The 15,422-nt window shown below is 48.1% G+C and overlaps 1 protein-coding gene across 1 annotated transcript in view; it reads right to left on the bottom strand.

Annotated features, from left to right (window-relative positions):
• Positions 1-793: 793 nt before the first annotated feature.
• KCNG1 (potassium voltage-gated channel modifier subfamily G member 1) overlaps positions 794-15,422 on the bottom strand; it is a 59,976-nt gene continuing 45,347 nt past the window's right edge. Inside the window, exon 3 of the mRNA XM_066585865.1 lies at positions 794-2,058. Within this exon, the coding sequence (XP_066441962.1) occupies positions 1,300-2,058 (759 nt within the window). The 3' untranslated portion in view covers positions 794-1,299. The remainder of the gene's footprint in view (positions 2,059-15,422) is intronic.

A 15,422-nucleotide genomic window follows, 5' to 3' on the forward strand; every position in this document is an offset into this window, starting at 1 on the left:
ATTACTTATCCTGTACTGATCCTGAGTTACATCCTGTATTATACCCCAGAGCTGCACTCACTATTCTGCTGCTATAGTCACTGTGTACATACATTACTTATCCTGCAGTGATCATGAGTTACATACTGTATTATACCCCAGAGCTGCACTCACTATTCTGCTGGTGGAGTCACTGTGTACATACATTACTTATCCTGAACTGACCCTGAGTTACATCCTGTATTATACTCCAGAGGTGCACTCACTATTCTGCTGGTGGAGTCACTGTGTACATACATTACTTATCCTGTACTGCTCCTGAGTTACATCCTGTATTATACTCCAGAGCTGCACTCACTATTCTGCTGGTGGAGTCACTGTGTACATACATTACTTATCCTGTACTGCTCCTGAGTTACATCCTGTATTATACTCCAGAGCTGCACTCACTATTCTGCTGGTGGAGTCACTGTGTACATACATTACTTATCCTGTACTGATCCTGAGTTACATCCTGTATTATACTCCAGAGCTGCACTCACTATTCTGCTGCTGGAGTCACTGTATACATACATTACTTATCCTGTACTGATCCTGAGTTACATCCTGTATTATACTCCAGAGCTGCACTCACTATTCTGCTGGTGGAGTCACTGTGTACATACGTTACTTATCCTGTACTGCTCCTGAGTTACATCCTGTATTATACTGCAGAGCTGCACTCACTATTCTGCTGGTGGAGTCACTGTATACATACATTACTTATCCTGTACTGCTCCTGAGTTACATCCTGTATTATACTCCAGAGCTGCACTCAGTATTCTGCTTGTTGTTATTGGAAACAACCATCAAACATATGGACAATGCAGGGGACTGTTTACCGCTGGTGTATAGATGACATTTTCAGAATGCAAATCAGCAGGGAAAGTTCTGGCAGACACTGAAAAAAGGCAGAGAATTCTGGGAGATTTCAGCTCTGAAGCTTCAGAATCATGAATGCAGCTCTAGGCTATAACTTAGGATCAATTGAAGGTAAGTAACACAAAGTGACTCCTCTTTTTCTGCACATCCATCCATTGTCTGCGGCGTTCACACACTTTAACCCTTTGTATGCCCGGATCACACTGAATCTCAACCACCTCGAATAACTGATAGCACAATAATCAGGAGCCTTCACTGCAGTCGGCAGGGAGCGGCGTGGAGACGGTTTATTGGCGGTGTGAGCGCCTGGTGATAGTCGGCACCGTTATCGGAAGCAGCAGACCCGCCCGCCGTTTTGCAGTTTGTGACGCGAGCTGCTGAGCTCCTCCGTGTCCCGGATCAGTCCCGCGCCTCAGACGACACGCTGGCGGATCCGATGTCGCTTCCTTGGGACATGTTACTGAGCTGCGTCTTGTTGAGCAGTTGGGCCCTCCGGCAGATCATCCGCTCCTGCTCCTGCTTCAGCTCCGCATACGACCGCGAGAAGGTATGGAAGATAGAAGTCACCGGAAAGGCCATCAGCAAAATGCCACTCAGGATGCTGCTGAGCGCCACCACCTGGCCTGGTATGCTCCTGGGCACCATGTCGCCGTAGCCCACCGTGGTCATAGTGATTACGGCCCACCAGTAGCAAGCGGGGATACTGGTGAACTCCTGGGAGTCGGCCATCTCGTTCTCAATCAAGTACAACAAGGGGGCAAAAAGGGCGATGGCTACACAGAGGAAGAGCAGCAGCAGCCCGAACTCGCGGGTGCAGCGCCTGGCGGTCAGGCCCAATGTCTGCAGGCCCAGCGAATGCCTGGCGAGGCGCATGACATACAGAATCCTCAAGGCACGGAGTATACGCAGCACCAGGCCCACTTTGTCCAGATAGCTGTTCCCTGACCCCGGCTTCTTCTGGCCCCCCGACGTGTTGTCCACGACCAGCGTGATGTAGTAAGGCAGGATGGCCACAACGTCTATGAGGTTCAGGGGCCGCCGCAGGAACGAGAACTTGCTGGGAGCTTGGATGAATCTCAAGATGAACTCCAGAGAAAACCAGCCGACGCAAACCGACTCCACGATGAAGATGTTGTAGCACATGCTGGAGCACTGGCCCTGCGGAGAGAAGAGACGGAGAGCGATAATACACTGCAGCGACACATCCGGAGCCCCTCCAGCCAATCAGCATCACCGCCAGATTACTAAGGCCGCATTCACACGGGCGAAGACCATTCTGGTCTGAAAAACTAAGACCGATCCTAAACCTGAGATTTTTCAGCGCATGCAGGGGTCCTTCACCCGGGGGGTCTGCGGGCGCAACATGCAGAGAATAGAAACACTGACTTCAATGGGCTCATCACATCTCCATATTTTGAAGTGCCTGTGAGCCCCCTTCCCGTGTGCCGATCCCCCCAAGGCTGATGATGTAACAACCTGAAGACACAAAGCTATATAGAGCAGTAATTGTATCGGTTTCATGGGATTTGGCTTTTGCCTCTTTCCTCCTCTCCTTCGGTCTCCTCTGCAAATGAGCACAGGTGACGCTGCGCCCGAGGGACGAGCCGCTGACCAATGAGAACTTTTCTGCCATCATGAAAGAACCAGTTAACGAAATTAGAGCTAATTCTCACTGAAGGCGCCAACGCGGTTTTCATGCGATGCAATGCAACTTTTACAATAGGAAATCCTATTGTAAAAGCCCTAAATAAGCCCTAGCTGCATAGAGCCCCCCCCAAAATAATACATCAGCTAAGAGGCGCTGTCCACTCCGGCATTTGTCTTCAGTCTTCTGCCAGCCCTTCCTGGATTGGAAGTTCAAATTCCCCGCCTCCAGGAAGTGCTGGCTGCGATTGGTTCTCAAGCACCGCGGCTCAGCCAATCAAAGCCGGCACACGATGAACCAATCATAGCCATTCGATGCAATATGCGATATCGCCGTGAGAAAATGCAGTGATATCGCACAGAAGACAGATGCCATAAAGCCGATTTCGCGTTGCCCGTGTTAAAGAGGCCTAAAGGGACCTGTCCGCGGGCTGGCATAATGCCATGTAAGCTGATGTTGCAGTAGTGTTGATGCAGACAAGGCAGCGCTGCAGCTGTTCAGCGGGTTCTTTACTTACATTAGGCAGCCGGACTGCGGGTCACGTGATAAACTAATGGCCGACAGAAGTCAGCGCAGGTCCAGGAGAACAAGCCCTCCCTTGTCACCGCACCTCTGCAACATTCAGGCCTCCTGCACACTGGCAATCGCGATATTGCCGCGAGAAAACCGCGGCAAAATCGTGTTTTTTTCCGTCATTTTTGAGCATCGGCGCTGCGTTTGCTCGCTTAAACATCACTGCCGATTGCGATTTTGCCATGATTTTTTTAGCACGAAAGTCAATAGGATTTTCTAGTATCACATTGCACGAAAATTGCAAGTTCCTGCTTTGCAATGCGATAAAAAGGAGGCTCCTTAGGGGAACATGGCAGCTAAAAAACACGAAACGCAGGAAGATAAGACATGCTGCCATTTTGTTTCTCGCAACATCACAAATTGAAAACCATTGATTTCATAATTCTATGTTTTTACTCGCCAGTGGGAAGGAGCCCTTACCGAGACTGAAGAAAACTGGCATCCTGTCCGTGAAGCCCGGGAAGAGCGCCTGCCGCTGGTGAGCGGAGAAAATCGGACTCTTTTCTAAAAATCTTTCCCCCTCATTTGCATACCGGGTGGGAGGTCTCAAGAGTTACCAGCGGATACAAGTACCTTGTCTATACCAGCACTGCTACAACATCAGCTTAGATTGCATTATGGAAGCCCGATGACAGGTTCCCTTTAAATTTGGGGGAGACAGCTTCTGGCTGCAGTGCAGATATTCGGTAGTCACACAACAAATTCACCAATGGACCCGAGTAGAGAGAATAGATTCAGCTCCACATACTAAAAAACAAAGAGTGTAGATGCCGAGAGAACCCCACAGACCGCGAGAGAACCGTGCAGACCGCAAGAGAACTGAGCAGACCGCAAGAGAACTGAGCAGACCCCGAGAGAACCCCGCAGACCGCGAGAGAACCGTGCAGACCGCAAGAGAACTGAGCAGACCCCGAGAGAACCCTGCAGACCGCAAGAGAACTGTGCAGACTGCAAGAGAACTGAGCAGACCCCGAGAGAACCCTGCAGACCGCGAGAGAACCCCGCAGACGCCGAGAGAACCCCGCAGACGCCGAGAGAACCCCGCAGACCCCAAGAGAACCCCGCAGATGCCGAGAGAACCCCGCAGACCCCAAGAGAACCCCGCAGATGCCGATGGAACCCCGCAGACACCGAGAGAACCCCGCAGACCCCAAGAGAACCCCGCAGATGCCAATGCAACCCCACAGACCCCAAGAGAACTGTGCAGACTGCAAGAGAACTGAGCAGACCCCGAGAGAACCCCGCAGACCGCGAGAGAACCCCGCAGACCGCGAGAGAACCCCGCAGACGCCGAGAGAACCCCGCAGACCCCGAGAGAACCCCGCAGATGCCGATGGAACCCCGCAGACACCGAGAGAACCCCGCAGACCCCAAGAGAACCCCGCAGATGCCGATGGAACCCCGCAGACACCGAGAGAACCCCGCAGACCCCAAGAGAACCCCGCAGACCCCAAGAGAACCCCGCAGATGCCAATGCAACCCCACAGACCCCAAGAGAACCCCGCAGACCTTGAGAGAACCCTGCAGATGCCGAGAGAACCCCGCAGATGCCGATGGAACCCCGCAGACACCGAGGGAACCCCGCAGACCCCAAGAGAACCCCGCAGATGCCAATGCAACCCCACAGACCCCAAGAGAACCCCGCAGACCTTGAGAGAACCCTGCAGATGCCGAGAGAACCCCGCAGACACCGATGCAATCCCGCAGACTGCGAGAGAACCCTGCAGACGCCGAGAGAACCTCGTAGATGCCAAGAGAACCGAGCAGACACCGAGAGAACCCCGCAGACCGTGAGAGAACCTCGCAGGCCCCCGCAGACGCCGAGAGAACCCCGCAGACCCCGAGACAACCCCACAGACGCCGAGAGAACCCAGCAGATGCCAAGAGAACCCCGCAGACACCGAGAGAACCTCGCAGACCCTGAGAGAACACAGGACACGTTTCGGTTGCGTTAAGTGGATCCCTATCCTAAGATTTGGGCTACAACTTTGGCTGCCGAACCAAAGGCTGCAAGGATCGCTGTGTATCCCTATGACCTTGCCCTCATGTTCAGTGGAATGGGTTCGCATCTTGTTGTGACCCTTTGGTGCAGCTTGCAAAAAGCCCAAACTTTGTGGATTTGTTATGACCTGTGACCTACAGTCTGACGAGCTGCGAGCGCATTCATGCACTGTGGTCTTTGCTCGCGCAGCCCGTTTTGTGGCCATATTCAGGGGAAAAGGGTGAATCCGGCAATCAGCTCTATGGACCAAAGCTGCATTGTGCACCCAGTTAGTAGAGCAGTGGGGTAAAAGCGCCGGACTGCGCAGGATTAGTGAAAACAAATGCACGACGTCCTGTTACTCCGGCGTCTGATGATCCAGACGTTCTGACAATCTGCCATTTGTAACATTTCTCACTAAAGTTCAAGGAGTTTTACTGCATGAAAGAAATCATTAGATCCGACTATTATATCCTCAGCTGTAGGAGTGACTCATGGGTTATGGAGAAAGAAAATGAGGAGGAGGAATGAGCCTAAGACCCCCTCCTGGTGACACATTCACATACAACGGGGGCTGCAGACTCCGCCACCCCCCACTGAATAGACACATGACAGGGACACACATGGGGACACTCTATCCTCGCCTCCATGTCAGATACAAGCCATGTCTACTGCGATCAGTGACGGGGTCTCATTAATGTTCTCATCGTTTACCACGACCAGAGAGGTGACTGCAAGACCCCCCAAGAGGTGACTGGAGGCTGTTCCTCTCTCGCTGGCGTCCTTGTCACTACGAGGCGTCACCTGCAGCCAACCAGGTTGTACAGGCAGTCCGGCCCCTCCAGGATGGCACATCCATGCAGCAAACCTTCCTGCTCTGGCCTGTATGTCCCAGCACAAGAGCCTGGAGCCGATACCAGGACATGGGGCGTTACACCAGGAGAGCCGGACAGGAGGAACTACCAGAGCCCCACAGAATACCCTCCAGCATCAAGACCGGAGGGACAGGAGGAGCTACCAGAGCCCTACAGAATACCCTCCAGCATCAAGACCAGAAGGACAGGAGGAGCTACCAGAGCCCTACAGAATACCCTTTAGCGGTACTGACCAAACGGTCATATACAGACTCCATGAGGGATCTGTGCTTGTAGTCCCGCACTGGGGAGATTAATTGGCATTCACCAGAGAACACCAGAATCGTCGGTTCCGCCATTAGCGCCTTGTTCTCCTCGCAGATTGGAGCGGGTTCACACTGAGCATGTGACAGCAGTGAAGAGTCTGAGGTGCCGTGCTAAGCGTTATGCGATGTGTGATTTACGTCTTCCCTTCATGATTCTGCGCAGTGTTTTCAGCTTGTCAGATGCGCTTGATAAAACAAGAGAACAGGCGGTCGCCGCCAGCGCGTTCAGCGCAGCAGTATAGTTGCACCACTTGTCCCGCTATAACAGTGATTGCCAGTCCTCAGTCACATGGCGGTATGCCACAGTTCACACTGCATGTATGTGCGCTTTCTGAGCTTCTCTGGTGCATTTGCGCATTTTTTACATCCGTATTGCATCTGTAGTCACTACAAGATGACCGCCAGCGGTACCAACCTCCATGAGGGCCCAACGTCCTGTAGTGGCACCACTGCTCACAGCCTGGCAGCGGCAGTTACCATTGGTGCCCCATTCTCTTCTCAGATGAAGAAATCTGCCAGCCGGGGAAGAGTCCGGAGACGCCGTGCAGAATGCTGTGCAATGTGGGATCTAAGTCTTCTTTACGTTTTTTTGAGCAGTGTGTATGATCAGCCAAACGCAGGACCACCTGGAAGTGATTGGCATAGCTGGGCAGGGGGCTGGCTGGGTGAATGCACGGTGCCAGGGGAAGCTCACAAGCCCTTCTGCCCTGAACAGGGCTGGACAGTAAGCAGAATAAGGAAGGGGTTGCTACGTCTCTGTTACTCTGCATCCCCCATAGACGGCTATAGAGATGATGCAGGAAACGGTTAATGATACGAGATGCAACTGTTTAGAGAATCTCCTAATAACAAACCTTCTGTAGATAAATACATTGTTACCTCCAGCACTTTGCTTCTTGATTGTTTGGTTGATGTTGTGATCAAGTATTCATGAGACCATCTGTGCTACAACTGTACAGAAAATACGAAGTATTTAAGGCGGGAAATGCCCCATGTCCCTATTACTCCTAACGTTGATCCAGAAGAAGGCAAAACATGAGGTAGAAGCCACTTTCCTAATTTTAGGGAATAGATTGCTTCCTTACTTGACCCGATCTCCGTACTGACCCCTGATATATTATACATAGTTATTAGAGCACCCCCTTGTTACAGTCCTGGGTATAATAGATGATGGGAGAGATCTCTGTACTGACCCCTGATATATTATACATAGTTATTACAGCACCCCTTGTTACAGTCCTGGGTATAATAGATGATGGGAGAGATCTCTGTACTGACCCCTGATATATTATACATAGTTATTAGAGCGGCCCCATGTTACAGTCCATAGTATAATAGATGATGGGAGAGATCTCTGTACTGACCCCTGATATATCTATACACAGTTATTAGAGCGCCCCCTTGTTACAGTCCTGGGTATAGTAGATAATGGGAGAGATCTCTGTACTGACCCCTGATATATTATACATAGTTATTAGAGCGCCCCCTTGTTACAGTCCTGGGTATAATAGATGATGGGAGAGATCTCTGTACTGACCCCTGATATATTATATATAGTTATTACAGCACCCCTTGTTAGAGTCCTGGGTATAATAGATGATGGGAGAGATCTCTGTACTGACCCCTGATATATTATACATAGTTATTACAGCACCCCTTGTTACAGTCCTGGGTATAATAGATGATGGGAGAGATCTCTGTACTGACCCCTGATATATCTATACACAGTTATTAGAGCGCCCCCTTGTTACAGTCCTGGGTATAGTAGATAATGGGAGAGATCTCTGTACTGACCCCTGATATATTATACATAGTTATTAGAGCGCCCTCTTGTTACAGTCCTGGGTATAATAGATGATGAGAGAGATCTCTGTACTGACCCCTGATATATCTATACATAGTTATTAGAGTGCCCCCTTGTTACAGTCCTGGTATAATAGATGATGGGAGAGATCTCTGTACTGACCCCTGATATATCTATACATAGTTATTAGAGCGCCCCCTTGTTACAGTCCTGGGTATAATAGATGATGGGAGAGATCTCTGTACTGACCCCTGATATATCTATACATAGTTATTAGAGCGCCCCCTTGTCACAGTCCTGGTATAATAGATGATGGAGAGATCTCTGTACTGACCCCTGATATATCTATACATAGTTATTAGAGCGCCCCCTTGTCACAGTCCTGGTATAATAGATGATGGAGAGATCTCTGTACTGACCCCTGATATATTATACATAGTTATTAGAGCGCCCCCTTGTTACAGTCCTGGGTATAATAGATGATGGGAGAGATCTCTGTATTGACCCCTGATATATCTATACATAGTTATTAGAGTGCCCCCTTGTTACAGTCCTGGGTATAATAGATGATGGGAGATCTCTGTACTGACCCCTGATATATCTATACATAGTTATTAGAGCGCCCCCTTGTTACAGTCCTGGGTATAATAGATGATGGGAGAGATCTCTGTACTGACCCCTGATATATTATACATAGTTATTAGAGCGCCCCCTGGTTACAGTCCTGTGTATAATAGATGATGGGAGAGATCTCTGTACTGACCCCTGATATATCTATACATAGTTATTAGAGCGCCCCCTTGTTACAGTCCTGGGTATAATAGATGATGGGAGAGATCTCTGTACTGACCCCTGATATATCTATACATAGTTATTAGAGCGCCCCCTTGTCACAGTCCTGGTATAATAGATGATGGAGAGATCTCTGTACTGACCCCTGATATATTATACATAGTTATTAGAGCGCCCCCTTGTTACAGTCCTGGGTATAATAGATGATGGGAGAGATCTCTGTATTGACCCCTGATATATCTATACATAGTTATTAGAGCGCCCCCTTGTTACAGTCCTGGGTATAATAGATGATGGGAGAGATCTCTGTACTGACCCCTGATATATATAGTTATTAGAGCGCCCCCTTGTTACAGTCCTGGGTATAATAGATGATGGGAGATCTCTGTACTGACCCCTGATATATCTATACATAGTTATTAGAGCGCCCCCTTGTTACAGTCCTGGGTATAATAGATGATGGGAGAGATCTCTGTACTGACCCCTGATATATTATACATAGTTATTAGAGCGCCCCCTGGTTACAGTCCTGGATATAATAGATGATGGCAGAGATCTCTGTACTGACCCCTGATATATCTATACATAGTTATTAGAGCGCCCCCTTGTTACAGTCCTGGGTATAATAGATGATGGGAGAGATCTCTGTACTGACCCCTGATATATCTATACATAGTTATTAGAGCGCCCCCTTGTTACAGTCCTGGGTATAATAGATGATGGGAGAGATCTCTGTACTGACCCCTGATATATCTATACATAGTTATTAGAGCGCCCCCTTGTTACAGTCCTGGGTATAATAGATGATGAGAGAGATCTCTGTACTGACCTGTGATTTATCTATACATAGTTATTAGAGCGCCCCCTTGTTACAGTCCTGGGTATAATAGATGGTGGCAGAGATCTCTGTACTGACCCTGATATATTATACATAGTTATTAGAGCGCCCCCTTGTTACAGTCCTGGGTATAATAGATAAAGATGGATCTTTCTCTCCCCCCCCCCCCCCCCCGCATTTGCTCGGACGAGTAATCAGTTACTCGAGAAGACCGATGCTCGCTCATCTCTGTTGCATGACACTCGCATGCCGTACGATTTGATGTTTCCTATGAAATCCATGGTAAACACTTGGGATCGTCTCGCCTGAAGATCGCAGCTTTACAGGAGTGATATGAGGCATTTTTGAATGAAACATTCCTTGCATCCACATGTAAAGCGCAGGTTGGCGAGCGCGATATCCGGCTTGTCCGTGTGAATGTAGCCTCGCTGTGATATCACAGCTGAGTGTCAATGACAGTTGTGAAAGAACCCAGACTGTTGGCCTTCTTATCACAAGTCTCACAAAACTTTGCCATTGACCAATGCAAGCTGCGTGCGACGTGCCTGCGGCATAACTGGGGATTTGGTCATCTTTAACAGCCAATCACGGCTCTCAGCAATCATGCGGCAGCAAGTTGGCCAAATATTTTTTTTTGTTAGACTTGACATCGTGCAACCCAGCCTTAGGGTGACTACCCACTAGCGTTATTTTTACTGCGAAGTTCACAGTGTTTTTTTTTTCCTGCAGGGGTCTATTGCGGTAAATTTAGATTTTGCGCGATCGCGATTTTTACATTAACAAGTCCCATAGACCCCTGCAGAAAAAAAAGACTGAATTTCACAGTGAAAAGGAACTGTGTTGGGTAGTCACCCTTATATATATATATATATATATATATATATATAGACTGCTGTATAATATATATATATATATATATATATATATATACTCTTGTGTAGTGGGTAGTCACCCTTTTATATATGACTGCTGTATAATATATATATATATATATATATATACATACATACATACATACATACATACACACACACACTCTTGTGTAGTGGGTAGTCACCCTAAGGCTGGGTTGCACAATATCAAGTCTCACAACTAAAAATATTTGGCCAACTTGCTGCCGCATGATTGCTGAGAGCCGTGATTGGCTGTTAAAGATGACCAAGTCCCCAGTTATGCCGCAGGCACGCCGCAGTCGGATGCCATTCTGCAGGGTGACATTGCAATCTCCATGTTGCAGTAATCACCGTGCATCGCTAACCTTCACCCCACAGTAAGCGGGGGAGGGTTGTTTTTGGCTGCAGGAATCGTCATTTCCTTTGACTAGTGTGTTGTCATTAATTATCAGGATGGAAGCGATGTTACTAATGGCAGCAGCAATTAGGGATCCACTCATTACAGCCGCGCTGAAACCCGCCACTAGTGCCAATATCCGCAATCACGTCCTGGCACCAGAGACGCCTGTGTCCTTGTAGTCCTACGTTAATGTAGTAACAAACAAAATATTGGACATTTCCCGCGGTGTCTGGAAATACATCAAAACTGATGCAAAAGTAACGCTGCGTTTACACAAATGTCCGATCACAGATACTAGTTTTCCAACCACCAATTGTTCACCAGTAGATGGAAGAATTGCTAAGGAGCGCCTCATCTATTGTCCGGAGGAGAGACTGTAAAGAGCGTCCTCCACTATATATATATATACACACACACACATATATACTAGCTGATATACCCGGCTTCGCCCGAGTTCATTTGGTACTGGTGTTTATCTGGTGTTCACACGGACAATCTTCTGAAGTCGTGGTTACTTTAGAGATACTGAGGAAAAACATATGTTCACCATTATGCATAGTTCTCTGCGTTACCCAGGAAACCCCGCGTGGAGGCAACCATGTGACGTTTCCTTTATATAAAATGACATCATGAAGTGAGAGAATAAGATTCCATACGTAAAATTTGGACACTAATTCTTTTGCGCTTTGAATTGAATAATCGAGTTGGGACCCATTAACCTTTCCTATTTTGGACAAAATCTATGCTTGTGCCATATTTCATGTTTCTACGACATCAGGAAGTTGGAGAATTAGTGGCGAGTCAGTGAGTCAGTCAGTGAATCAGTGAGTCAGTCAGTGAGGGCTTTCGTCTTTATATATATTGATACACACACACACACACACACACTACATAGGCTACTCATTGTGTTCAAGGAGAAGCATGTAATGCCTCATTTTTCCTGTGGAGGTGCTGTAGGGAACTGAACACTTCCTGCCAATATACCTCCGCAAATAATAATAACAAAAGGGATTATAAAAAGGGGAAAACCTTTTAAGATGAATCTCAAGGACAAATGAATATGAGACATTTGAGTGTGTCTGAGGTGATGGCATTCGGCCTCTTCTGTGATGACAAGTCTTAGGACTGTCCTTCTCCCAGCCAGATACTCTCCACTGCTGCTGTCCCAAGGATGCCACATTCAGCACTCCAGACAGTCAGTGTTGTGCATTGGCTGGCTCTCTTCCTCCAAGGATGTAGCATGGGCGGGCCGCCAGCACTCAAATCCCATCATTGTTGCAAGGAAGTGGTGCGCCAGTATGACATCACCCTCTTTTCCAGCTCCGTGATGGAGGTTGCTTGGTAGTAACTGCTCTCTGCATGGATGGTGGAGCAGTTTGGATGGCTGTAGGCTCCTATGGAGCCTCAGCCTTAGGGCCACCACCCAAACCGCCTCTTTTATAATCCGCCATTCACTGCCTCCTTGCTGATGGTGTAGTCACAGATAGTAGCACCCCCTAGTTTGCAGTGCAAGTACAGGTAGTACTGCCTCCTTGTTGGCGATGTAGGCATGGACAGTATTGTCGCCTTGTTGGCTGATTAGGCACAGATTGGAACCCCCCCTGTTCGCAGTGCAGGTACAGATAGTACTGCCTCCTTGTTGGTGATGTAGGCATAGATAGTACAGTCTCCTTGTTAGCAGTGTAGGCATAGATTGTTTGCCTACACTGCTAACAAGGAGGCTGTACTCAGTATTGTCCCCTTGTTGGTGGTGTATGTAGGCATACATAGTACTATTCTCCTGCTGGTGGTGTAGGCACAGATAGTACTGCCTCCTTGTTGGCAGTGCAGGTACAGATAGGTAGTACTGCCTCCTTGGTGGTGGTGCAGGTACAGATAGTACTGTCCGCTTGTTGGCGGTGTAGGCATAGATAGTACTTTCCCCTTATTGGCGGTAGAGGCACAGATAGTACTTCCAGTTTGTTGGCAGTGCAGGTATAGACAGTACTGCCTCCTTGTTGATGGTGTAGGCACAGATAGTACTTCCAGTTTGTTGGCAGTGCAGGTATAGACAGTACTGCCTCCTTGTTGATGGTGTAGGCACAGCTAATACTGTCCTCTTGTTGGCGTTTTAGGCACAGATAGTTTTGCCTCCTTGTTGGCAGTGCAGCTACAGACAGTACTGCCTCCTTTTTGGTGGTGTAGGCACAGATAGTACTGCCCTCTTGTTTGCAGTGTAGACATACATAGTACTATGCCCTTGCTGATGGTGTAGGAACAGATAGTACTGTCCCCTTGTTTGCGGTGTAGGCACAGGCAGTACTGCCTCCTTTTAGGCTGTTTATGCAGATAGTACTGCCTACTTGTTAGTTTAGGCACAGATAGTACTGCCTTCTTGTTGGCAGTGTAAGTGTTACATTTAGTCCTATCTGCCATACGTGTACATTCTGTTACATTTGGTTCTATTATGAACTGGCGAACTCCGACGGAACTCGTAAACAGCAAGTGGAACTCATACAGAACTTGGAAACTGAGAACTGGACTCACGGTCAGACATAACACACTGACTGACAAACACCCAAAACACTCACCCACATACTTAGACACATAGCCAGATGGAACAACCAAAGAATGTACGAGGTATTAGTTCGTATTTAAGCCAAGACACTTCAAGGGTCCTCGTTGTCTCTACTCTAACGTGACAACTTCCACATGAAACCTGTCTGTATGCAGGGTGATCGTCCTGACAAGAACGGCCCTGCACTGGAATCAGGACCTTACCTAGAACTAGATGATAAACAAAACACAGTGTGACCTGCGTTCAGTCCTGCTAACACTGTTCCACTGAACAAACAGAGAAAAGACCAGGAGCCTCCAGCAGAGGAGCTGATATATATGAGCAGCAGACCTGAGGGATTGGCTGGCTGGGGAAATCCACACCCAGCCAGCTCAATCAACACCACCTGTGGGGCTGTGCTGCTGGAAATCCATGTAGAACAACAGATCCCAGCAGCACACCCTAACAGTACGTTTGCAGTGCAGACCATATCTATATGGGGAGCGTTACAATGCTGCTTCTTATTCTTTTACACAACACTAAGCAATAAAAAGCAAGAACATCTTTCCATAGAAGTCACTGAGGGAAATCAGGTGCCAAAAATTAAAAGATGAAGAAGTGGACTATGGCAGAAGTCAGAACGGGAATCAGAATGCAGCTTATAATTAGCAGAATTAGGGGACGCCGGGGGTCTGCGAGGTCCGAAACCCTTAAAATGCTGCCTGTAAATACATTATACTGCAGGAGAAAAGCAAAAGCTCCAACACTGCAGATGTGCCGACGATGAGCCGCAGCAACTCTACAGCGCGCTTTATGACAGCCGGCTCCGGCTAATGGGCCCCGGACCGCCATTAAATCGGCCGTGTTTGTAGTTGGAGAACGGTGCAGCAGTTATGAATTTCTTGAGCCGCGCCGTCTGATATATCACATATCTGCTGCTCACTGAGAACGTCTGTAGCGGCGGACAGTCTATCTGTAAGATGGGAGGAGGATGAAGGGGCCGCCTGGGTTACAACAACGATTTCTGAACGCTTCATTATGGAACGGTTTATAGATGGGAACCATTAAATGGTCGGGGAGAGAGAAGGTCAATTGGCAGGAACAGGCAGATCTAGGACTTCATTTCCCCTGTGGAGGCGCTGCAGCACAATTTAACCCTTCCTGCTGCATCCCCCCATTATTTGCAGCTGTTAACTAGGGGTCCAGGGGCTTATAGTCTGGGATTCTTCAAACATAAAGGAACTATCCAAACTAGAAAACCCCTTTAAAGTGACCCCCCAGTTGTGGGACACAAGTCTATCCCAGTCCGGTAGGGGATTGGATAGATTACTTGCAGCTATTGTTCTCCGCCGTCACCCTGATCCGCACGTTCTGGGACCTGTTTTCAGGTCTATCCCCCACAGTGCATTGGTAATGTTAGACTACTGTTGGAATGTACTGGCTTTCTAATTGGCCAGAGCTGCTCATGTGATCAGTACTGGCCAATCAGACAGCAGTTTACAGTGTGCCTTCAGTAGTTAGAAAATTGCTGTGGCCATCTTGAATTACTGCAGTTAATGAGCCCCCCTCCCCCACATAAATCTATATTAATTTCAAGTTCGGCACTAACAACCAATCAGGTTGAATCAGGGAACCCAAACAACCAATCAGGTTGCTGGAATAGTGAAGCAGAACCAATGAGGTTGCTGGAATTGCTCCATAGTGCCGAACTTGAGAGTAATATAGATATATGCGGCCCCCCACCCTCTTGTCCAGAGACACAATTTTCTCCTAAAACAAGAAGGTTCACTTTAAAGGGATTTTTGGGACGGAAAAAATATATATATTTGGCAGGGAATGGTGGAAAATAGAAAAGTAAGCAGCACTCGCCTCCTTAAATG

The sequence above is a fragment of the Eleutherodactylus coqui genome, chromosome 13, assembly GCF_035609145.1.
Source record: "Eleutherodactylus coqui strain aEleCoq1 chromosome 13, aEleCoq1.hap1, whole genome shotgun sequence".
Classification (NCBI taxonomy): domain Eukaryota; kingdom Metazoa; phylum Chordata; class Amphibia; order Anura; family Eleutherodactylidae; genus Eleutherodactylus; species Eleutherodactylus coqui.